Source organism: Paroedura picta, chromosome 12, assembly GCF_049243985.1.
Source record: "Paroedura picta isolate Pp20150507F chromosome 12, Ppicta_v3.0, whole genome shotgun sequence".
NCBI classification, from domain to species: Eukaryota; Metazoa; Chordata; class Lepidosauria; order Squamata; family Gekkonidae; genus Paroedura; species Paroedura picta.
Window position 1 is genome coordinate 4,748,080 of NC_135380.1, and position 23,526 is coordinate 4,771,605.

The 23,526-nt window shown below is 49.0% G+C and overlaps 1 protein-coding gene across 5 annotated transcripts in view; it reads left to right on the top strand.

The window, feature by feature from the left end:
- GRIK4 (glutamate ionotropic receptor kainate type subunit 4) overlaps window positions 1-23,526 on the top strand; it is a 352,867-nt gene that overhangs the window by 284,391 nt on the left and 44,950 nt on the right. For 3 of the 5 annotated variants that reach the window (XM_077305824.1, XM_077305826.1, XM_077305825.1), the window contains exons 9-12: window positions 1,656-1,808; window positions 3,877-3,981; window positions 17,170-17,277; window positions 18,153-18,356. In XM_077305824.1, the coding sequence (XP_077161939.1) occupies window positions 1,656-1,808; window positions 3,877-3,981; window positions 17,170-17,277; window positions 18,153-18,356 (570 nt within the window). Of the gene's footprint in view, window positions 1-1,655; window positions 1,809-3,876; window positions 3,982-17,169; window positions 17,278-18,141; window positions 18,357-23,526 lie in introns of those variants that run through there. The other 2 variants (XM_077305827.1, XM_077305828.1) reach the window with 2 other exon arrangements.

Here is a 23,526-nt window from a genome sequence, read left to right on the forward strand (position 1 = left end):
GCCTCCGTGGCATCTCTGTTTTCCGGTCCAGTGTTCAGTGGGACAGAAATAAAGACGCAATAAGTCGGTTGACAAATTTAATGCAGTGTGAAGAACGACTGGGGGGAAAAAAACAATTTGGAAAGAAAGGGCAGTTGTCTCAATGTTACAGAAAAACCCTGAGGTTTAGAGATTAAAAGAAACCCTTGTAAGTTTCTTTGTGTGAGAATCTTGGGGAATCGCCTATCAGGCAGGATTTGGGGGAGTGATCCATATATCAATTAGACAGCTTTATCTCTAAAAGAAGCTTAATGCATTCCCCCTGCAAGGTTAAATCAAATCTTTAGAAGGGAATGCAAACACTCTTCGATGCTGGGGAAATCATGCCGGCCACAACAATGTTTACCCTGGAGGAGAGGATGGTTGGACTCCTCTCCTATCGGTCTTGTTTCATAGACTTGTATGAAGGCTCCATTGTTGATATATCAACTTTCAAATAATGTCAAGGTTGCCGTTCAAGGAGTTATTAAAACATCGGTGCGCAAACGGTAAACCTGCCTTCAACACCATATTCACTTGTCATTAAAAACCACTTCAACTGCAGCGATTATGCAGTGATTAAAGTTCTGGATATCGCCAAGATTAATAGATAAAGTGTATCAAAGGAAAGGCTTAAGTGTTTCTGCGGAAGCAGCTGGAAAAGAGCTTCTATTTGCACCGCATCAGAGTGTCCAGCATAAGAACTGTAATCCTGGGAAGTAATCCTGTCCTCTGTTTGCGGCTGTCAGAATCAGGCCTTGGGTGGAGGACACACATAGCCTTCCCTTGCCCACAGAACTAAGAGACACAGAATAAATTATGCAAAAGTTAAAAATGCAATCTTCTCTTCTCCCGTCAGGATCTTCAAAAGGGTTTTTGCAGTGCGTACGTTTATTTACATTTAATTGATCTGTGAATTTCGGAAAACCTAAGCATAGTCAATTAAAAATTTTTGCCAAGGGTTGACAGATCTAATATTTCTGTGTCACCTTCTCTGAGCACCCCATGAGTAACATTTCCATTTGCTAGCAGGTGTATTGTAATTGGAAAGGATTTTTTTTTAAATGTATTTCATGTTTCCTGTTTTTTTAAAATAATGCCAATTAAGCTGAGCAAATAAGGAGATAGGACTCGAGAACTATGGTCCCATTCTACAAAGTGGGGGAGCCTTCCCTTTGAAGATTCGTGCTTTCCCAGATAGGGTGTCCAGCCCCCGATGGGTGAGTTCACCAGGAGCAAGAAGGAACCCCCAGATTACATTGCTAGCACAATATCTTGGACCAGAAGCGCTGTCCACACATCAGCGATGTCCGGCTGACATTTTGGTATTTTGGCAAAGAACTAAGACGGAAGCCATTTTCACCATAGAGTTTTTGCCCCAATACCAGAGCGTCGCCAGGTGGCCTCCAACGTGATGGCATCACTTCCAGTCCACACCGGAAGTGACGTCACGACATCAATGGCGATGGAGGTTGGGCCTGCCCCCTGCACCTAATAAGTCCCTTCTCATCCCTCACCGGTTGCTGTCCACAGATGAGAAATACCAAAGCCCACCCATAATAAGCAGACGCCTCTGTCCCTCTCGGATTGCCTGATGACCCTTCCTCTCGCTTCTCCCTCTCTTCCTGCACCCACAGCTTTCTTCTGCTTTGCTGTTTGACGCCGCCTATGCCGTGGTGAGCGCCGTCCAGGAGCTGAACCGGAGCCAGGAGATCGGCGTGAAGCCCCTGTCCTGCGGCTCCGCCCAGATCTGGCAACACGGCACCAGCCTGATGAACTACCTGAGAATGGTGAGAAAGGACGGGATGTCGATGCGGCCTTGTGGCGTCGGGCCGGTTTGCTTCTGGTTCCAGAGGCAAACCGGGCCGGCCTGGTAGGGGTCAGAGAGAGTGGTCAATAGTCTTGCTCGGTCTCCCCTGGCTAATGGCAGGGGCTAGGGGTAGGGGTGCTAACTTCAGCCTGAGAAATTCAGGGAGATTTGGGGATAGAGCTTGGGAAGGTGGGATTTGGGGAGGAGAGGGATAATGATGATGATGATGATGAAGATGATGATGATGATGATGATGATGATGATATTTATTACCCACCACTCCCAACCAGGCTCATTCCAGGTTACAGAATGTCCAGTTAAAAACCTCCATCAAAACCCCATTAAAATGGACAGAAAAGTACCAACACAGTAAATCCAACGGTCCACAACATGACGGAAAACCCCCAACCCCTACCTCTAGAGGGAGGAGGGAGGAGAGACAAAATAATCAAAGTTGGAGCATGGGGGGGGGCGGATTTGATCTTCCCCCACTGCCCCAGCCTCAACTGTCCACCTGGCGGAAGAGCTCCGTTTTACAGGCCCTGCGGAACGCTCTAAAGTCCCGCAGGGCCTGAAGCTTGGCAGAGCATCATGTTATGGGATGTACCCCCTTCCCAGAGCATCCCAAGCCCAGCCTGGCCGCCCTCCCCCCCAGCCCTGTGACTGCCAAACTTCCCTTCTCTCCCTGCTCATTTTCCTTGGCTCTTTGTGTTGGGCGGTTGTCGGTGGTGTCATGCTTTGACAGCAATTAGCGGCAAGAGTGTCGCTGCGCTTGCCAGCCCTTTACACAACATGGCTGTGTGTTAACACGGCGTGGTGGGCCTCCACGTGCTCCGTGCGGCTGAGGCTTCCTTCCTCCCCAGGCCCCAGACGGCTGGAATTAACGCAGCGCAATTAATCACCCGCCTTGGCCGAGTGGGTCTCTGTGACGGCAAAAGAAACGAGTTGTCAGGGTTTGCGCGGGGAACGAAGGAGAGGACAAGAGTCCAGGGAAAGGGGGAGGGCGATGGGACCCTTGCATCTGGCCACAGCTGGGTTGCAGGACTTTCGGGGCGTCAGCTTTTGAGAGCTAGAGCTCCCTTAGTCAGATACCGTATTGAAGGGTGCTTTGACTCACCCGGAGGCGGGCAGGGAGCAGGTTCTGTGGGCACCAGGGAATCGGACCTGCAGTGAAGGGTTTTAACGACATGTAGCATGGCCTTGGTTAGGAATCAGGAAAAAAATTGTTTGCAGAGTTCAGCAGTGGAATCGACCACCTAAGCTGGTGCTGAGCTCCCCCCCACACTGGCGGTTTTCAAGCAGCAGCTGGACAGAGACTTATCCCAAAGGGGTGGGAGATAATTATTGTCTTAGATATTTTAAAACTTTGTTCAACATTTATCTGGTGATGTGATCATCTATTATATGGACAGCTGTGATATGGCAGGATAAAACGGGAGGGGAGACCTTAGAATGTTTGCAATGACCAAAGTCCTTGCTTCTTTCCCTGACATGCTAGCTTTCCATGTGCAGGGAGTGTTAAAGGTGAAGGAGTAATCGGTTACATGACTCCAGACTCACAGCAGGAATGGTTGGTAGTCCAATTTGCTGTTAACCAGCAGCCTTTAGGAGAGGGGCCCTGAATTAGTGGCAGGGCATCTGCTTGGCCTGCAGAAAGTCGCAGGTTCAATCGTCAGCATGGCCTTTATAAAAGATTGGCTAGCAGGTGATGTGAAAACCTTCTAACCTGCATCCCCAAGGAGACACTGCCAGTCTGAGCAGACAATACTGACCTTGATGAATTCAGTGTTAGGCAGCTTTATTTTATTTATTTATTTATTATTATTTATTATTATATTTATACACCGTCCTCTCCAAAGGCTCACATTTACGCGCCCATGGGTGCTTTGTTAGAGGCTGCCTGGGGAATCGTCTCTCTTCTTCTTCTTCTTCTTCTTCTTCTTCTTCTTCTTCTTCTTCTTCTTCTTCTTCTTCTTCTTCTTCTTCTTCTTCTTCTTCTTCTTCTTCTTCTTCTTCTTTTGCGCTGCAACTCATTCTCTCTTGGACAGGTAGAATTGGAAGGTCTCACCGGCCACATAGAATTCAACAGCAAAGGCCAGCGTTCCAACTACGCCCTGAAAATCCTGCAGTACACACGGAACGGCTTCAGACAGGTAAGGCGACGTCCTGATGTTTTGGTGGGGTGCAGCTTGTCCTTTGGGGTCCTGCCATACAGAGGAGAACATCAGATCAGTCCTGCTGGGGCAGACCGGTGATTCATCTAGCCCAGCATCATGCTTCAAGCGGGGGCCAAGCAGTTGCTCTGGAAGGTCAAACAAACAGGGCATAGAGGTTGAGGCTCTCACCTGATAAGAACATCAGAAGAGCCCTGCTGGATCAGACCAGGGAGGGTCCATTTAGTCCAGCATCTTGCCTCACACAGTGGCCAACCACTTCCTCTGAATGACCAGGGGCTGAGACTTTCATAAGAACCTCAGAAGAGCCCTGCTGGATCAGACCAGTGGTCCATCTAGTCCAACGTCCTGTCTCCCATAATGGCCAGCCGATTCCTCTGAATGACCAGCAACAGGGCATAGAGACCAAGGCCTTCATAACAACATGAGACCTTCTGGATCAGACCAGTGGTCCATCTAGTCCAGCGTCCTGTCTCATACAGAGGCCAACCAATTCCTCTGAAGGGTAAAAAACAGGGCAGAGAGGCTCAGGTCTTCATAAGAACCTAAGAAGAGCCCTGCTGGATCAGACCAGTGGTCCATCTAGTCCAGCATCCTGTCTCACACAGAGGCCAGCCGGTTCCTCTGGAGGGACAGACCAAGGCCTTCCCCCGATATTGCCTCCTGGCCGTGTTTCTGTTTCTCACTAGAAGCCTGCATGCCTGCCCAGGGTTCTTGTGAGGCACAGAAAGGAGCCTGGCTGAAAGAGAGACAGCGAGTCTTGGGCAGTTAATTGCAGCAGTGGGATGTGAAGTGGGGACTTTTTGACTCACACTGTTCACCACTTTCCTGCCCTAAGTAAGTGAAGGGCTTTACTGCTGAATCCAGCACAGGAGTCTTCAGCTTTTAAGCAGCTGGTGAACTGGAGAGGTTCAGTTCACACAGCTGTAATGGATTTCGCCACCCCAAAGGGGAAAAACTACTTGCGGTTGTGGAGGTTTCAGTGCCGGTTGCTAAGGGCTAAGGAGCAAGTGCAGAGAAGTCGGTTTTGCTTTTTGTTGACAGAGACAAGTTGGGCTGTTTGTTTGGCAGCTCAGAAAGAGAAAGCAAGATTTTTTCCCCCCTTTTCTCTCCCCCCCCCACCTCCATTTCAAAGCTTTCTGCAAGAGACTCTCTGTGTGCATAACTTAAGCAGCCGTCTGTGGAATTAGCAGCCTAGGACAGCCCTGCATACCGGTCCGTTTTTGCTTCCTGTTCTTCAGGAAGCTCTTTATCCTTCCGGCTTAACAAGGCTGCCTTGCAGAGAGTTGCTTGTCGGGTGAAATTATTGAATTTGCTCTGTTGCATGAGATTTTCAGCCGCATCCATAATCTTTTAAGCCTAGTCTCGATTAAAAAAAAATAATACTTGTCTGCAGGAAAATTGTCCTCCCCCCCACCCCCCAAAATATTCTACCAGCAATCTGATAACGGAGAATCTTTTAATGTTTTCATGGCCATCAGTAGAGTGTGCAATGGTGGTTTTCTTCTACATTTTCAGCTTGTGTTTTACAGCAGGGGTAGTCAAGCTGTGGTCCTCCAGAAGTTCATGGACTACCATTCCCATGAGCCCCTGCCAGCGTTTGCTGGCAGGGGCTCATGGGAATTGTAGTCCATGAACATCTGGAGGACCACAGGTTGACTACCCCTGTTTTACAGCAAAGAGCAAGTTTCTAGGCCCCAGTGTCTCAGGAACAAAAAACACTTGCCCGAAATTCTGCAGACCACTAAACTACAAAGGAAACACGGACCATGCACTTAAGCCAGGCTTTCTCAACCAGGGTTTTGTGATCGGAGAGTAAAGATGGAGAAAAAGGGGGGGGGGCTGTGACTCAGTGGCAGAGCCCCTGCTTTGCATGCAAAAGGTCTGAGGTTTCATCGAGGCATCTCCAGGTAAAAGGATCAGGTAGCAGGTGATGTGAATGGCCTTTGCCAGAGACCCTGGAGAGCTGCTACCAGCCAGAGTGGACAATGCTCGACTCCTGATGGGCCAAGGGTGTGATGCTGGATGAGGAGGCTTCTTGTGTTTTTCATGTGTGCGAGGAACACCCTGCCAGGCCGGTTTTATCCCTTGCATCAAGCCAGCTGGGGAGGAAATACGGAAGCGCCCCCACGCAAGGCTTGTCTCGCTCGACTCATGTCGACATCAATCCAAAGTGACAGCAGCATCTTCCAGCAATGTTGCAGCAACTTTCCCCGGAAACTCCAACTCCGTTGCTGTCAGCATTTCTTCGTTCGCTCCAAGACAGGCAAGCACAGCCTCTTCCTCCCATCCCTACAGGAGGCTGCAGGCTGGCCGTCCAAGTGGCAAAGGCGATCTAACCGTCTTGTCCCGCTGACCATGAACAGCAGCATCAGGAGGGAGGGAGGGAGGAAGGAAGGAAGGAAGGAAGGGGAAGGAAGGAAGGAAGGAAGGAAGGAAGGAAGGAAGGAAGGAAGGAAGGAAGGAAGGAAGGAAGGAAGGAGAATAGGACTCAGGGCTAAGGGAAGGAAGGAAGGAAGGAAGGAAGGAAGGAAGGAAGGAAGGAAGGAAGGAAGGAAGGAAGGAAGGAAGGAAGGAAGGAAGGGGAAGGAAGGAAGGAAGGAAGGAAGGAAGGAAGGAAGGAAGGAAGGAAGGAAGGAAGGAAGGAAGGACCCAAAGCAGCTCACACCTCTCTCCACAACAGGCACCCTGTGAGGGAGGTGGGGCTGAGAGAGCTCCAAGAGAACTGCTCTGTGAGAACAGCTCTAAGAGAACTCTGACTAGCCCAAGGTCACCCAGCTGGCTGCATGTGGAAGAGTGGGTAATTAAAACCAGATTAGAGCCCATCGCTCTTAACCACTACTACACCATGCTGGTTCTCAAGGATTTGAACCCCAGCATCTCTGGCTGTAGCCAAGGTCTCCAACTGCTACCCTGAGTGTCTTGCTTGCTCATTAATTACGATGCATTGTTAATTACCGAGCGGCATCAAAGACAAGCTATCCATCACGGGGACAGCTTGGCCCCTTGCCAGTGCCTTCCAGTTATTTTGACTTGACCCCTTTCCTGCTTGTTTGGGTTTTCCTTCCAAGGCTGCACATCAGGCAGGGGGCAGCCTGCCCGTCACTTTCCGTTCCCGCTGTAGCCTAGAAGCCTTTCGAGCCTGCCGAATTATTAATAACCACATTAGAATGCTTTACATATTCAAAGGGCTGAACAAACACCAGCTCTGTGCCGTGCAGTTACGGGTTACTGTGAATTAAATAATGCAGTCGGCTGATAAATAATAAAGGAGCCAAAAGCCCGAGGCAGGGAGACAAGAGGACAGATTTTTAAGCTGCAGCTGAGAAGAGGGTAAAAAGATGTCCAGGTGGGAAGTGTGGCCACACAGGTAGAGCTCAGAACTGTTCTCCTCTATATTTATACCCCCTGTGAGTGAAAACAGTGGTAAGGCATGCTCTGTCGTCAGATCTTGGAAGCTAAGCAGGGTCGGGCCTGGTGGGTACTTGGATGGGAGACCAACAACGAAGTCCAGAGTCTGAGACAGGCAATGGCAAATCATGCCTTGCCCTGACCTGGATGGGCCAAGCTAGCCTGATCTCACCAGACCTCAGGAGCTAAGCAGGGTCTGGTTACTACTTGGATGGGAGGCTGCCTCTGTTGATCTCTTGTCATGGAAACCCTCTGGGGTCTCCATTAGTCAGCTGCAATTCAACAGGGAATCGCCCATAGGAGCGCTCTTGGACTGCCTGACCCCAAAGCAGGGGGTCACAAAACCTAACAAATGACCCAAGGGGAAATAAAAACCCAACCTTGAGGACAGGTGAGAAGCACAAAGGTTAGGGATAAAACCAAATACACTACAAGTCGGATGCAGCTTCAGGGCACTGAATGGGGTGGCTGTTGTTTCTTACAAGAGTCCTTGCCTTCATCGGTTTGTGGTTCTGACCCATGTTGCATTTTACTGGACCGTTTGGGCATGGATGAACAAGGAGCGATTGAGCAGGAAAGCTGTCCATGGTGCTGAAAGCCTTGCTCACTGGAGCAAAACGAAAAGGGAACAGAACCCCAATCCGAAAAGTCACATTAGGAACCCAGAGGTTGAGCATAAAAGAGGTTAAAATAAAACACCATTATTTATTTTCTACTGCACATAAATCTGATTTAAAACACCGTTAAAAGCATAAATTCTCATTCACAGCAGTCAATAAAATGTTGCAAATACAGTTCCACATATTAACATCGATGGATGCATATGCTGTGACCAATAAACAGAGGTTTTTTGACCCCTAGGGTCTTCTTCAGTGGTCAAATAAACAATACTTACATATATTCTTACACTATATACTCACATATATTCTTGCAGGCCCAGTAGGTATTATAAAGGTCATAAAAAGTAAAGCTTCACACCCTATATCCAGTCCTATTCTCTTATATGGAGTTCATAGTCAGGAATTATAGAATCCAAGAACCGACATTCTGTGGTGGGCCAAGATCCAGTTCTGAGTGGGTTCTCATGGGTTAGCCAAAAAGAAGGGGAGCTCAGTGGAGCTCTGGCCAAGCGCTTTGTGAAAGGTAGAAGAAGAAGAAGAAGAAGAGTTGGTTCTTATATGCCACTTTTCCCTACCCAAAGGAGGCTCAAAGCGGCTTACAGTCGCTTTCCCATTCCTCTCCCCACAACAGACACCCTGTGGGGTGGGTGAGGCTGAGAGAGCCCTGATATCACTGCCCGGTCAGAACAGTTTTATCAGTGCCGTGGCGAGCCCAAGGTCACCCAGCTGGTTGCATGTGGGGGAGCGCAGAATCGAACCTGGCATGCCAGATTAGAAGTCCGCACTCCTAACCACTACACCAAACTGGCTCTCCAGGTAGGAGGCAGAAAAAAATATATTTTTTCCCAAACGGCCCCCTGCTTTTTAGCTTTGCTCACCTTGAAATCCAGATGCATGCTTGGCTGGGGGTAGATTCTGCCTCCTTGCGAAGATGTGTCCTTTTGTTCTTCTCCTCTGTGCCCGGAGTCTTCTAGCTGCTGAGATTACACCAGCAGGGAGTGAGAAAGTACATTACCACTTTCCACGCGGAGAGTGTCTAATCGCCCGGCACAAAGTACATTTGTTCTCTTTCGGAAGTTCCCAATGGATACTTAAATATCGCCCACTGAAGCATCATGTTCAAAAGGTTTTGCATTGTATTTTTTTTTAAATGAGAAATCCTCCCATTTGATAAAAAACAGATATAGAGGTCAAAGCGGGGATTCCACTCGGAGAGAAGCAGCATTGGGTATTATATCCCACTTTTCACTACCCAAGGAAGTGCCAAAGTAGCTTACAAAGCACCTTCTTCTCCCCACAACAGACAACGTATGAGGTAGGTGAGACACCCCTGAGAGAACTGTTCTGCAAGAACAGCTCTGCGAGAACTGAGTCTGGCCCAAGGTCACCCAGCCGGCTGCATGTAGAGGAGGAGTGGGGAATCGAACCGGGTTCTCCGGATTAGAGTCTGCCACTCTTGACCGCCATCCTACGCTGGCCCTCGCTAAATGCTGAAAGGTGCTCCGAATATGCACAGCAACTTCCCTTCTGATCTTGCATCTTTTGCATGGCCTCCTGGAGAAGCAGGTGTGGAGGACAATACTTGAAAAGAAGTGACACAGTGGTTTGTGTTGCAACTTCACGGCCTTTCAAGTGCCATTGCACTGCATGGGCTCTTGACAGGACCGCTCTATGAGAACAGCACTATCAGGGCTGTGACTAGCCCACAGATCACCGAGCTGGCTGCCGGTAAAAGAGTGGGGAATCAAACCCGGCTCTCCAAATTAGAAGCCACCACTCTTAACCACTACACCTTAATGAACTCTTTGAAGAAGTGCAAAGGAATTCCCCTGGATTCAGGAGGAGTTCAAGAGCTTCCCTTCCCCTGAGCCTTATTCGTGGGACTCCAGTGCAGCTGATTATTTGTCCATTTCCTCTTTGCCGGTCGGACCTACAATAAATTTCAGCAATATCCTTTTAAAAGAGAGATCCCGAAGAACTGTTTGGCTCAACCCACCGCAGAAGGATAGCGGTTTATGGATCCCAGAGGCAACCCCACAGGGCGAATTAACCAGCTGCTGCTCAGGGATGCTGGAGACGCCGGGGCTACTTCTGAAGGGCCAGACAGACTCTGCCTGCCCTGATGATCTCTTTCCTTGCCCTTCCCCGTCATCAGCCTTGATGGAATATTTGGTGCATCTTGAAGCAGAATCAGCCCTCAACCGGCAAGCAAATTAGCGGCGCTTAAAGCTTTTCATCTTCCTCCTCGGCGCTCTCGGCCAGAGGAGCCTGCGGTGTTAACTGATTTAATATTTAATATATTTATACTCTGGGTCCCAACGTGGCTTCTTATTTAGCCTAAGAAAGCGAAGCATCCGTGGGAGGAGATTTCTCCAGCGGTCAGGGAAACGCTCCGTCTTCACTGCTAGATTCAGACTCATTCCCTTGCCTCGGCTTGGAAGAGGTCCACGCTGGCAAATCTCTTTTCTACTGTGGAAAAGGGATTTCATGGCTGAAATGGGACTTCCCTCTTGGGCTGTGGGCAACTTGCCTGGCAGGGCCTCGCCCCCTTCGGCAATGCTGTCCAAGGCCCTTTGAGCACCTGGAAGCACCCAATTCCCTACAGCAGCAGAGCATTCATTAAAATCAGAATAGGAAAACTGTAATAATAAATCTTAGCGAAATTTTATCACAGCACTCCATCTCAGTATATGCGGGTGGTGTGGGGCATCCTGGGTGATTTGTACAGTTTGTCTCTGCGTCCCGGCCTCGCCCATATGCCTGGTGGGGTAACGCCAGTTTGCAGAACATCGGTATGTTCCAAGATAGAGCAACGTGCATGGCGGCTACGGGTTCTATCTGCCCCCCTCTTCCCTCCTCCCTCTGTGAGATTGCTGGTGGGGGGAATGGATTGATTGTTGAATTGTTTTTTTTTCCATATCTTTCCTTGATTTAGAATCATAGAATCATAGAGTTGGAAGGGACCTCCTGGGTCATCTAGTCCAACCCCCTGCACTATGCAGGATACTCACAACCCTATTGCTCATCTACTCTAATCTGCCACCCCCTTGAGCCTTCACAGAATCAGCCTCTCTATCAAATGGCTATCCAGCCTCTGTTTAAAAATCTCCAAAGATGGAGAACCCCCCACCTCCCAAGGAAGCCTGTTTGCGATTATAGATCTGTGTGTTTTATGTCTGAGGTTTTATTGGGGATTTATTCAGACTATTGTTCCCCGCAACAGGCCGCTTAATAGTAATAGTAATAGTAATAGTAATAGTAATAGTAATAGTAATAGTAATAGTAATAGTAATAGTAATAGTAATAGTAATAGTAATAGTAATAGTAATAGTAATAGTAATAGTAATAGTAATAGTAATAGTAATAGTAATAGTAATAGTAATAGTAGCAGCTCCATCAGGGCCTGTGTCTCTGCTGCCAGCATATTCCACCCAGCTGGGCTAGCATATTCGTATTTGTACATCCCAGAGTTTGTCTGAAGGTTGTGTTTGTCCCTGAAAGCATCAAAACACGCCAGACATCAGTGCCCCTCATCCCCAAACAATGAACTTCCATTGTCCTTTGCCAGCTCCATGCCAGGATTTCTGCAGTCACATCCGTATTAGCATTTTTGCGCAAGATGCTAATCCCTTCTGATTAACACCTTGGACTGATAAGGCACCGCTGGCCAGATTGCCTCCTGTTCTCTCTCTCTCTCTCTTTTTGCATTAGCAACGACAAGGATCTTCAAAAGCAAATGATACTTGCTCTTCCAACCCCCCCCCCCACCTCCTCCCAGGAAAGGAGAAAAGAGCCAGCATGATAAATGTGCCACAAGCTCAGAGTAAATTTAACTTCATTTCAGGCAGAACAGCCGTACCAGCGCAAGTCATCCCATGCAGGCGTATGCCTATTGGGCACCTGTTCGGCTTGGAAGATGGGAGACGATGCTTCTGTGACTGGAGGGCATGGAGGGTTTGACGTCATCTGTCCACGGGTTCCATTTGCCCTTGGGGATGCAGATTTCCAAGGGGCTTTTCAAGCTGAGCCCCCCGCTCCCTTAGGAAGTCACCCAACCAGGATAGATGGCCAACTGGGGCAGAGCCTTCTTAGACATGGCCCCAAAGCACATGAACTCTTTTCCTAGGGAGACTTGTCTGTCTCCTCCTTTTGCTATTTTCTACCATCAGGTGAAGTGCCTGGTTGGCTGCAGGGGCGAACAGGATGACAGTCCTTCTACCTGATCCAGCACAGCTGCTCTTAGGCTCTTATGCTGGAGATAGCTGCAATGAATAGGAATCAGGAGGTAGAATCTGCTTTCTGCCCTGCCTGTTGATTTCCCACAATGGTAGTCCTTGTGCCATGAATTTTGTACTCAGAGCTAGGCAGTGGAATAATCAAACAGAGCAAAGAAGAAAGAAAAGACATGAGAGACAGAGCTGGCTGTTCTGCATGATTTCTATGTCTTCCCACTCTATCTATCTATCTATCTATCTATCTATCTATCTATCTATCTATCTATCTATCTATCTATCTATCTATCTATCTATCTATCTATCCATCTATCCATCTATCCATCCATCCATCCATCTATCCATCTATCCATCCATCCACCCACCCACCCACCCATTTCTATACTGTCTGTCTGCTGGCCAGGGCACCCTTCAGAAACCTCAGTGGGCAGAAATGTTGTCTGCCATGCAACCAGAGACCCCTTTTGCTCCCGGCCTGGGAGAGATGGTACATCCCCTTTGTTTTTTCGGCTGCATTCGGAATCCGAGGGCCGTGGGAGTCAATTAGTATCACCGCTGTGCCATCAAGAGAGTCATCTCCGAGCCACTGCAAGCGCGTTATGGCGGGGTGACCTTGCAGCATTGGCGTACTTAGCCCTGACCCCAGCAAACTCCCAGGGGTCGCATCAGCACTGGTGACTCGGGCGGCAGCCAATTAGTTTCAGCATAACCGGCAAGGGAGGAAGGAATTGCCACCTTAGAACATTGTCAGAATTAAACTTAATCGATTGCTAAGCGGCTGGTTAGGATACTTGGAGGATCTAGGGAAGAAGAAAAGAAATGAGAGTCAAGTGTTTCTGTGGTCGGGTCATCCCCGCGGTGTGGGATAATGGCGATGAGTACAAGGGGGCTGCCAAAAGTTCAGCTTTGAATTCAACTCAGCTGTAAACTCTTCACTTAGCTGTCGGGAAGCCTTTGCCTGCCAAAACAGCTAATAAAGCCAATCACAAAATCGTAGCAAGTCTGCGTGATCCCTTTTCCCTAACAGTTCCACTCAAGACTCGGGTTACCACCCTCCGGGTGGGTTAAAAAAAAAAAAGAGTCCATGCGAGGCAAAAAATGTAAATAAGAAATGTTCATAGTATAATCAAATAGCTTCTGTTTCAAAATGAACAAAACATAGTGTTAGATTCAAATGAGTAGCCGCGTGGGTCTGGAGTAGCACAATAAAAACAAATTCCAGTAGCACCTTAAAGACCAACAAAGATTTATTCAAGGTGTCAGCATTCGAGTGCAAGCACTCTTCTGAGAAAGAGTGCTTGCACTCGAAAGCTCACGCCTTGAATAAAACATATTGTTGTTTAGGGGATCAATTCCCGGGTTTTTAGTGCTCAAACCATTTTCGGTAAGGACCTTGTTTTCGTTAAACTTCATCTGGAGAACCCAAAGGTTTTCTATCCCATCCATGAGCTGCAGGTGGGCAAATGCCTTAATGCTCTCCAAGGGATGACTTTAATGCTCATTAATCTTCTGGATCCCAGAGCCAGAAGGCAATATCAGGGCAGAGCCTTGGCCTCTCGCCCCATTGTTGGCCATCCAGAGGAACTGGTTGGCCACTATGTGGGACAGGATGCTGGGCTAGATAGACCACTGGCCTGATCCAGCAGGCCTCTTTAGGTTCTTATGAAAAAGCAACTGCAGAAGGTTGAATTGGATTGGGACCATGGTCCAGCTCTTGCCTGAGATGCCATTGCCTCCTCTAAAAACAGCAGGAGCAGAAAAAGACTGCAGTATGAAAACAAAATCTGTGCCATTCCATCTGGAATTTCCCCATGGGCTTCTGTTCCCCCCCCTCCAGCCATTACTAACAGCTGGAGGGGAGTGCACTTTTAATGGGGGAAAGAATTACTCACATGGTCACACACACCCTTCTCTGGCAGCCCAGCAGCAGTACAATCCCTTCCTCTTCTTTAATACCCTGAAACCTTAGAGCAGGGGTAGTCAAACTGCGGCCCTCCAGATGTCCATGGACTACAATTCCCAAGAGCCCCCTGCCAGCGAATGCTGGCAGGGGCTCCTGGGAATTGTAGTCCATGGACCTCTGGAGGGCCGCAGTTTGACTACTCCTGCCTTAGAGAACAGCGAGGCCGTTTTGTCCCGGCTCTTCTACATCATCCGCCATTGGCCGCTGAAGACAAGGTCCGGGAGTTGCCGTGGGAGAGGAGTGCCTTTCAACTTTATCTGAAAACTTTGTGCCCACGTGGCCAACGCCAATCTAGCTGTGCCAGACCACCTTTCTATTACATGCTCACTTAAACTAGTTTAGATTCCACTTAAACTGATTAGCGCATTAAACTGAAGTGGGCTCTGGAGTGGCTAAAGAGCATTTGCGCCGGGAGACTTGCACCAGCCGAGGTAAATTGATTTGAGTTGCCCGCACGAGGCATGTTTCCCATTGCCGATGCTGAGGCACGTTGCCTGCCGGCTGTCTTGAGACTTGCTTCGTCCCGCCGGCTCTCGTGCTCCTGGGACAGGCCGTCTCTCTCCGTTTGCCAGCGCCTCCCGGCCCTTCCCCATCTCCCAAGGCGTTCATGGGGTTCTGTGAGTTAACTGGCATGAAGTACTCACAAGACAAGTGGTTTCAATGGGCTTTAACAGCCCTGGAGACTTGTCTCTCTCTCCCCCCCCCCTCCTCCATTATCTCCAGCTGCAGAGATAAGAAAGAGATGGTGAAAAGTCTAGGAAAGGCAAGATCCAAAGCGCTAGAGTTTGGGGCTGCAAGCTTTTGAAATGGCTTAGGGAGTTTCTGACCCTTGACAGCTTCTGTGGGAATTTTGTTGGCCTCTCGGGTGCTCAGGGACTGGAATCTAGCTACTCTACTGCTGACCGATAACAGCTGCCCTCTGCAACTAAGATCCAAAGGCTCTTCTTTCTTCCTGGGGTCTGGAGGGTCACCAGCAGTTCAGCTCCTTTGGGTCTGGAGGCAGAAGTCTTCAATGAGTCTATCAATGGCTGCTAGCCATGGTGGCCGAGTCAGCCTCTGGATTGGCCACTGTACCCTATATTGGCCCTCCAGAGAAACTGCTTGGCCGCTAAGACAGGATGCAGGATCCGATCCAGCAGGACTCTCCGTTGGTTCTTATGAAGGCCTCAGCTTCTGTGCCCTGTTCTGGACCCTCAAAAAGTCCTGGTTGGCCACCATGTGAGATGGGATGCTAGACTAGAAGAGAAGAAGAAGAAGAGTTGGTTCTTATATGCCGCTTTTCCCTACCCGAAGGAGGCTCAAAGCGGCCTTCCCATTCCTCTCCCCACTACAGACACCCTGTGGGGTGGGTGTGGCTGAGAAAGCCCTGATATCACTGCCCGGTCAGAACAGCTTTATCAGTGCCGTGGCGAGCCCAAGGTCACCCAGCTGGCTGCATGTGGGCGAGCGCAGAACTGAACCCAGCATGCCAGATTAGAAGTCCGCACTCCTAACCACTACACCAAACTGACTAAACAGAGTATTATGAATGTCTTGGCCTTTATGCCCTGTTGCTGGCCAGGCAGAGGAACTGAGGAAGTGTGTACACACAAAAGCTCATTCCTTGAATAAAAATGTGTTGATCTTAAAGGAGCCACTGGACTCTAATTTGTTCTGGTTGACCCCAGTAGGAGAAAGGATCTTAGACTAGAAGGACTATTGATCTGATCCAGCGAGGCTCTTCAGTGGTTCTTATGTTATGAAGCTGGACCCAAGCAGCTAGTTAGCTCCACTTTAAAACTTGACCAGGTGTGTTTGGGAGACCTGGGAGTTGTGCTCTCTTAACAGCTCACAGTTTGAGCCAAACTCGACATGGTGGCCTCCCACCAGGACACTACGGCCATTTTAAAGTCATCTAAGGGGCGGTGGTGTCTTTGTGGCCACCACAAGGATGCTGTCGGATCTAGCTTGGCCTGAATAAACTCATTGTAATGCACAATCACATGACAACCCTGGGGGTGAGATCGAGCCGCATTCCATGGGCCTCTGTTCTGCTTTTGCCATCTTCACCGTTGGGCAGCCTAGCATAATTGATTATGTCCCCTTGCGTACGAACCCAGAGGGATGTTGAAATGGGTCAGATCAACCAGGGGCACAATAGCTTTCCAAGCTCCGTCTTAAGACTAAATGATCGCCATCCAAACGGTGAGAGTTAGAAATCCATACCTTCTTCCCTTGGCCTTTTGATATTTTCTATCATGCCCAGGGAAAAAAACAAGACCCTTCTGTGTTGTCAGGAAGGATTTATGGCTCCATTCCATTTCCACTGGAGAGTGTAAATTGCTTTTAATACGTATAACATGGAAGCTTAGATAGGGAGGATTAGACTCCTTGTTGAATTGCTGGGGTTGATTAGCCCGAATGGTGTCTTTTGGAAGGGGTTAATTAATCTCCTGGCGGCAGCATTAGAGGATGGGGGATTGGGGAGGCAAAAGCAGTGGCTGAACAAGACTTCAAGAAGTGAGCTTCAAAGCAGATTGCTGAAATGCAACTGCGGGGTCAGTGGAGGCATCCCAGGTATGCTGGGGCCAGTGCAGAGTTCCTCTCAGAGGATGCGCAGGTAAGGCAGCTCTGGTTTCTAATCTTTGGTACTTCCCCCCCCCAAGGCCCTGCACACAAAAGCTTTCATCTCCAGCTCTCCCCTTTGCGCACCCCTTGGAATGAGGCCCACAACTAGAGCCGAGACGGTTGCATTGGTTGGCTAAGCCAAAGCCCAATGGTAGCCAATATTCCTCTCTCTGAAATAATGTCGTTGGGGTGTGCCATAAAGCTCATGAAGCATCAGGAGTCAACTTTTATGGTCCTGGCCTGATCAGTGTCAGCCAGCACAGCCATATGGCAGACTCAGGCAGTAATTTGCTCAATAAATGTCATGAATCTGCTCTTCCCTTCACCCCTGCAGATCGGTCACTGGCATGTTACCAAAGGCCTTACTATGGACGACCAACTCTTCTCATCAAATGTCTCGGAGACCCTCTTCAACACCACCCTGATTGTCACCACCATCCTGGTAAGCGTGGGGGGGAACATGCTGATCTATGTTTTTTCTATGGGGGTTTCTTAGGGTGGCCCCCAGATTTTAACCCTGACCTTTCTTCATCACCATACTCTAAACCTGTGCATAGATACCAAGTCCTTGAAGAATGGGCGACCAAGTCACTAATGGCACGCCAACAAATACTCATGACTGAGCTGATATTTGATGAGTTTACAAGTGGCTAGAGGGAGGGCTAGGAGTGGAAACATGTTGTTCCTGAAATCCCTCTTCAGGCATTGTTTTGTTTATGAAAACAGTTGGGATATGGAGAAGATGAGAAGAGAACCCAATAAATGTTTTTTAAATCTCTTCTCCCCGTCCTGTCCCATCTCTGCCAGAGTGGACCAGCCAACCCATGATGGGTTGTTTCCCATTATGGATATCAGTGGATGGAACTTGCATAATTTCAACCCACCACAAAAGGGGCGAGTCCAGTTTGAGTGTGTCCACCATGGCTGCATCCCAGACAACATGAAAGCATTTCAGAGGGTGGCCATGTTGGCAGGCAATGGAGGATTTCGATGCCAGTCCAGTAGCCCCCTTAAAGACGCACAAGATTTTAGGAGTATGAGCTTAGGAGATACCAAAGGTGTCTCACAAAAAAGAGCTTCGACACTTGAAAACTTACCCCCCCTGAAAACATTGTTGGTCTTCTTCCCGGAATCTAGGCCAGCATAAAAGAGAGAAGAGTTTGGGGGGATGGTTTCCGGGTTCCTTTTCTTCCCCTCCTGGCCATTCCCCGTCATCCCATCCCGTCCCCCACCCTGGCTTTCCCATTTGTGCTAAATGCAGTGGTGTTGCAACTCCATGCCTAAGATGAGAATGACAGCTGCCCAGTTTCGATGCAGGAAAACCCTTACTTAATGCTCAAGGGGAACCATCAGGAGCTGGAAGGGAACGAGCGCTACCAGGGCTTCTGCGTGGACATGCTGGAGGAGCTGGCCGAGATCCTGCACTTCAACTACAAGATCCATCTGGTGGGCGACGGAGTCTACGGAGTACCCGAGGCGAACGGGACCTGGACCGGGATGGTGGGGGAGCTGATTGCTCGGGTGAGTACACTCTAAACCAGGGGTAGTCAAACTGCGGCCCTCCAGATGTCCATGGACTACAATTCCCAGGAGCCCCTGCCAGCGAACGCTGGCAGGGGCTCCTGGGAATTGTAGTCCATGGACATCTGGAGGGCCGCAGTTTGACTACCCCTGCTCTAAACCCTATCTGCGGACCAGAATCACATGATCATGATGTCATCCGTTCAGTCGTGTCCGGCCCTTGGCGATTCTCTAGGAAAGTCTCCGCCATGCGCCCCTGTCTCTGACTGCTTCTTCTAGTTGATTCATGGTCTTCCCTGTATCGGCTTTGATTGTGTCGAGCAAGCGGATACTTTGGCGACCACATTCCCTTTTGCCGCTGACCATGCCGAGCATGAATGACTATTGTGGATGATTGAGGATGATGTTCAGGCACAACTGTTTCCATGCTCATAACACCCCTCTGGAGAAGGGGAGAGTATCTTGTATGTGCTAGGACTAGATCTGGACTAGATCGTCATCTACTAGTGGGAGGGGGCACAGCTGGTAGGGTTGCCAGCTCCAAGCTGAGAAATTCAAGAAGATTTTGGTGGGGGGGGTGCTTGGGGAAGGCAGGATGTGGGGAGGGACCTCAGCGGGGTAGAATGCTATTGCTTCCACCCTCCAAAGCAGTAATCCGCCCCCCACTCCAGGGGGGAAGTCATCTCTGTCATCTGCAAATTGTAATTCCGTGAGATCTCCAGTCCACATCTGGAGGCTGGCAACCCTAACGCTGGACAGCCCTCCCCTCCAAGAGGGCCTATTCCCACCCCAGCGCCTTCTCAGAAAAAGCTGCACACCAGCCAGAGAGCCAGCCTGGCCTTCCATTGTTGCTATTTGTCAACGAAATATTTGCGGACGCCTCGGGCTGTTGGTATAGGTTTCTATAGCTCTTGCCAGCGTGGAAGTGAGGAGGGACAGTCACAAAGGAGCGTGTGATGTCTGGGAACAAAAGGAAGGAGAAAGGGGCTGCGTTTCATAGCTCTCTGTCAAGTGGTAGCCGTGGGGGTTTGCGGCGATAAGTGCTTTCACCTTGCCTCTTCACAGAGACAAATGATCCTGCCCGCCATTTCGGATGGGGTTCTTCTTAGTTAGAGAAGAAACGGGTGGGAAAGAGAGACTTGAATTGCTGGTGTGAGGCGGAGGCAGGAGGAAGGAAGGTAAACCACAGGGATCCCACTGTCCATTGGAGACCTATGGTTCGTTTTGTAAGACGCTCTAAGAAAAGTGGGTGGCGAAGGAGCATTTTCTTGGACCGGTCCCCCCTCTGGTGCTTTGTGCCCTGGGAGGAATGGGACACAAAAATCACCTTGGAGAAATTTACGTGTCGCTAAAACCAACGTCGTCCTGGCCGTGTAGGAACCCATGATTTTTATTTTTTATTTTTTTGTAAAGAGCGAAACCCAAACTCAAACCTCTTGAGCGTTTTACCTGAAAGAGAAATTCCAAACGCATTAAAATTAGGAGGAAACAATTAGCGCAGGCCGCCACGGTGCGGGGTTAATTACAAACACTTCTCTACTTTGCCGGGCTTTTGTGTGGGGAAGCAGATGAAAGAAACAGGCTGAGATTCATATGGTGTGCTAATTAGAATGATCGAAAAGACTTCAAGTGGGGAGCACAGAGCCGGTAGAAAGACGTGCCGTGAAAACATGCGTACCACCCGACCCACCCGAGCTGAAAAATAGGGCAATATTTCCCCTCCTTGCATCCTCCTATTTATTCGTTGGGCAACAGAGAACGTTGGTCGAAATGGGTTGGCCAAAAGCCAACGTTTCCCTTCTGGCCACGTTTCCTTTTAGACTAAAAGTGAGAAAAAGCAGAGGCAATAATTTTCACAAGAACTCTTGATGTTTTCTCCAAGCTGTGGATTCCTGGGGAACTTTTGCATGCTGATTCCTGACTTGCCAAGGGCAAGAATGAGATTTGCCAGATTATTGCCAAGGAAGAAAAATGCGATACGTTCCATTCTGGGGACGGGAAGGGAGGCAGGGAAGCAGAAATAACTGGGAAGAGATAAACGGCAGTCAGCAGGCTCAAGAGAGCTGTTCACAGAGAGCTCAGCAAGTAGGAATGTCGATCTCCCAAGTCAGGTTGTTTTTTTTTTATTATTATTATTTGTTCAAATCCTGTTGTGACTCCCTGGAACAGGAGCTAGGGTTGGCAGTCTCCAAGCAGATACATAGAATCATAGAGATGGAAGGGGACCTCCAGGGTCATCTAGTCTAAATCTCTACAAAAGTAGTAGGTGGAGATCTTCCAGAATAACAGCTGGACTCTGAATTAGCTCCCCTGGATCAGCTCCCCTGGAGAAAATGGCATCTTTAGAAGAACTGGCCAAACTGTGACTCTCCAAATGTCCACAGACTACAATTCCCATAAGCCCCTGCCAGCATCATGCTAATAGATGACCCAGGAGGTCCCTTCCAGCTCTATGGTACTACGTGAAGAAGCTTAATTTCATGTGCTGCTCTTCTGACTCATGTGACAGCCAGATCTGACTTGGCAGCATGCGCTGAGACTGCCAGAGTTCCAAGCATGCCCTGCTGCAAAGGCCCTGCACCTTTTTAATATCCTCCGGCAGATCAGGCTGAATGACCCTCGGTGGCACTGCGTTCCCAAAGTGTTATTCCTCCTTGGGCAGGAGCAGCCTTTCCTTTGCCTCGTGCTTTAGAGAGAACAGGCCTCTGCTTTCATCAGCAGCGCTGGTCTGACTGACCCTGCGCAAATCTCTCCCTGCCCCCCTCCTGCGTTCAAGGCAGAGCAGTGAGGCATAATGGCCATTTGCGGATGACCGAACGGCACCTTTGGGTAGAAAGGCAATTGAGCTTTTGGCCTCTCGTCCCAGATCTGCTCTGCTTTCTAATGGCCTGGGAAACATCAGCCGGCTCCTAAGCAGCATTTCAGGATGGATGAAAGGGAGCCTGCTTGTGCTGTCAACGGACATCTCGAGAAGCTGCAAAGCCACGACACTCCTATTATTCATTATTAATAATAGTATAGTGGTGCTTTTGTGTTCCTTCTTATCACCGCTGTGAAAAGGCTCGGAAGAAGCGTATGGAAAGGCAGATTCTCAGGAGCCTGGCCAAGAGGTACTCTTGGTCCTCTAAGGGTCGAAGGACATCATACCTGAGAGTCCCTGAGAACCAGGGCTCAGAAGCAGCCATTTCCTAAACTATGCTTTGAATAGAGAAAGTAAAAAGATCAGTGCTCCCTTTTTCACAAGACAAGAACTCGTGGGCACTCAATGAAATGAGAAGTCAGCTTGAACAGATAAAAGGAAGTCCTCCTTTGCCCAAAGAGTCATTCACATGCGGGATTCATTGCTACAGAAAGTGGTGGCAGCTACAAGCACAGATGGCTCAAAGAGGATATTTGATAAACATATGAAACAGGGGACTACTGTCCAGGGCAGTGATGCTCTGTATTCCTGGTGCTTGAGAGGGCAAGAGTGGGAGGGCTTCTGGAGTTCTGGCCCCACTTGGTGTACCTCCTGATGGCCCCTGGGTTTGGGGCACTGTGTGACACAGAGTTGGACCGGATGGGCCGTTGGCCTGGTCCAACATGGCTTCTATTTTGTTCTCAAGTCTGGGACAGAGATGCTTTGTCTTCTTGGTGCTTGTGGGGCAACAGTGGAAGGGCTTCTGAAGTTCTGGCCCTGCTGGTGGACCTCTTGATGGAACCTGGTCTTATCTGCCTTCCGTAGGAGCTGTCCCAGGTCCTGCAGAAATCAATCCTGCCATGATTCTGGATAGCTTTGTCTTGGGGTCAGTCCCTCTGTCACCTTGTCAATAAACAAGCGGATCACAAGGAACAGTGTGGATCAGTCGGAATTGGGCACTTTCAGTATTTAAAAAATGAGCACTTTCTGGTTAAAAGTAAAGGAACAATGAGCCAAGTTAGAGCAAAAAAAGGTATTGGCCTGCTTGGACAGTAAGGCTTGCCAGAGAGAAGGATGGTCTACCTGAACTAGGCATCCCATCTCACTCACTATTTTATCCTACACTTTTCATGAAACCAGCATGGCTGGGCAGCAACTCAATTTCCCAAGCAGCGTGACAGCACTTCCTTTATCCTGCTCTAGCTCTATTAGCTGCTCTTTGGTCCTAAGTATCTGGCTCCGTTCAGCGATGTCTCTTCCTCGCCACATCCAGTGAGGAGATGTCAGCAGTGAACCCCCTTGCTGTTCTTGGGAATCCAGGGATGCTTTGGAAGAGATTCTTCAGAAAGCAGTTCCCAAAAAGGCTCAATTTACCTGTTGCCCATCACTCATCTTCCCAACAGAGGAAACCAGACTGAGAAGTGGCTTTGTCAAATGCCATGTAACTTAATTAGCTGGCACGCAAACGGCTGCCTTTGGAACAAACGACCCTCGGCTGCATCACAGAGGTTATTTATTGCTCATGGCTGCAACAAGCACCAGACTGGAGATGCTTCGCTCAGAGGGAAAGGGCCCCTTTGTGATTGGCAGTCTACTGAGGCACCATTTGGATTCCCGTAACGGAACTAATAATCTAGGTTAATAGCAAGGTACGAGGGGAACAGAGAGGAAACTGAGTTTTGCGGGTGGGGGGTAGGCGAGGTGATGAAAGTACAAGCCGGCTTTCATGTTCGCTCGCTCTGCTCTCTGCCACTTGTCTCATTATTGTCAACTGGGTACGGTACGGTGGGCTCCACGCCCGTCCGTTGGCTGATCTGTTTAAAATTCATAGCAAAGCGAAAAATAGAAACCATATGAATTTTGATAAACCGAGCAGAGGAGGGTAAGGGACCGGGGATAGCTTTAGGCATTACAGAGCTCTAGGCAAAACATTAAGCTTCTCCAGATATCGTGAGCTTGGGATGCCTGCCAAGAACTGTGGAAGTTTTCCCTTCCTCCACTCACAGTGCCAAAGCGATGGCAGACTTGCCCTTCTGTGCATATTCATTCATTCATTCATTCATTCATTCATTCATTCATTCATTATATTTATATACCACCCTCCCCGGAGAATCAGGGCGGTTTACATAAAACGTATAAACAATACATGAAACAATCCATAACATAAACAACTTTTCTGAATACATATGCCTGGAGAGCTGCTGTACCATCTCTGTTTAGCTTCCAGGTTCTGATAACATCAAGGTAGTCTGCCCTGACCTGGATAACCCA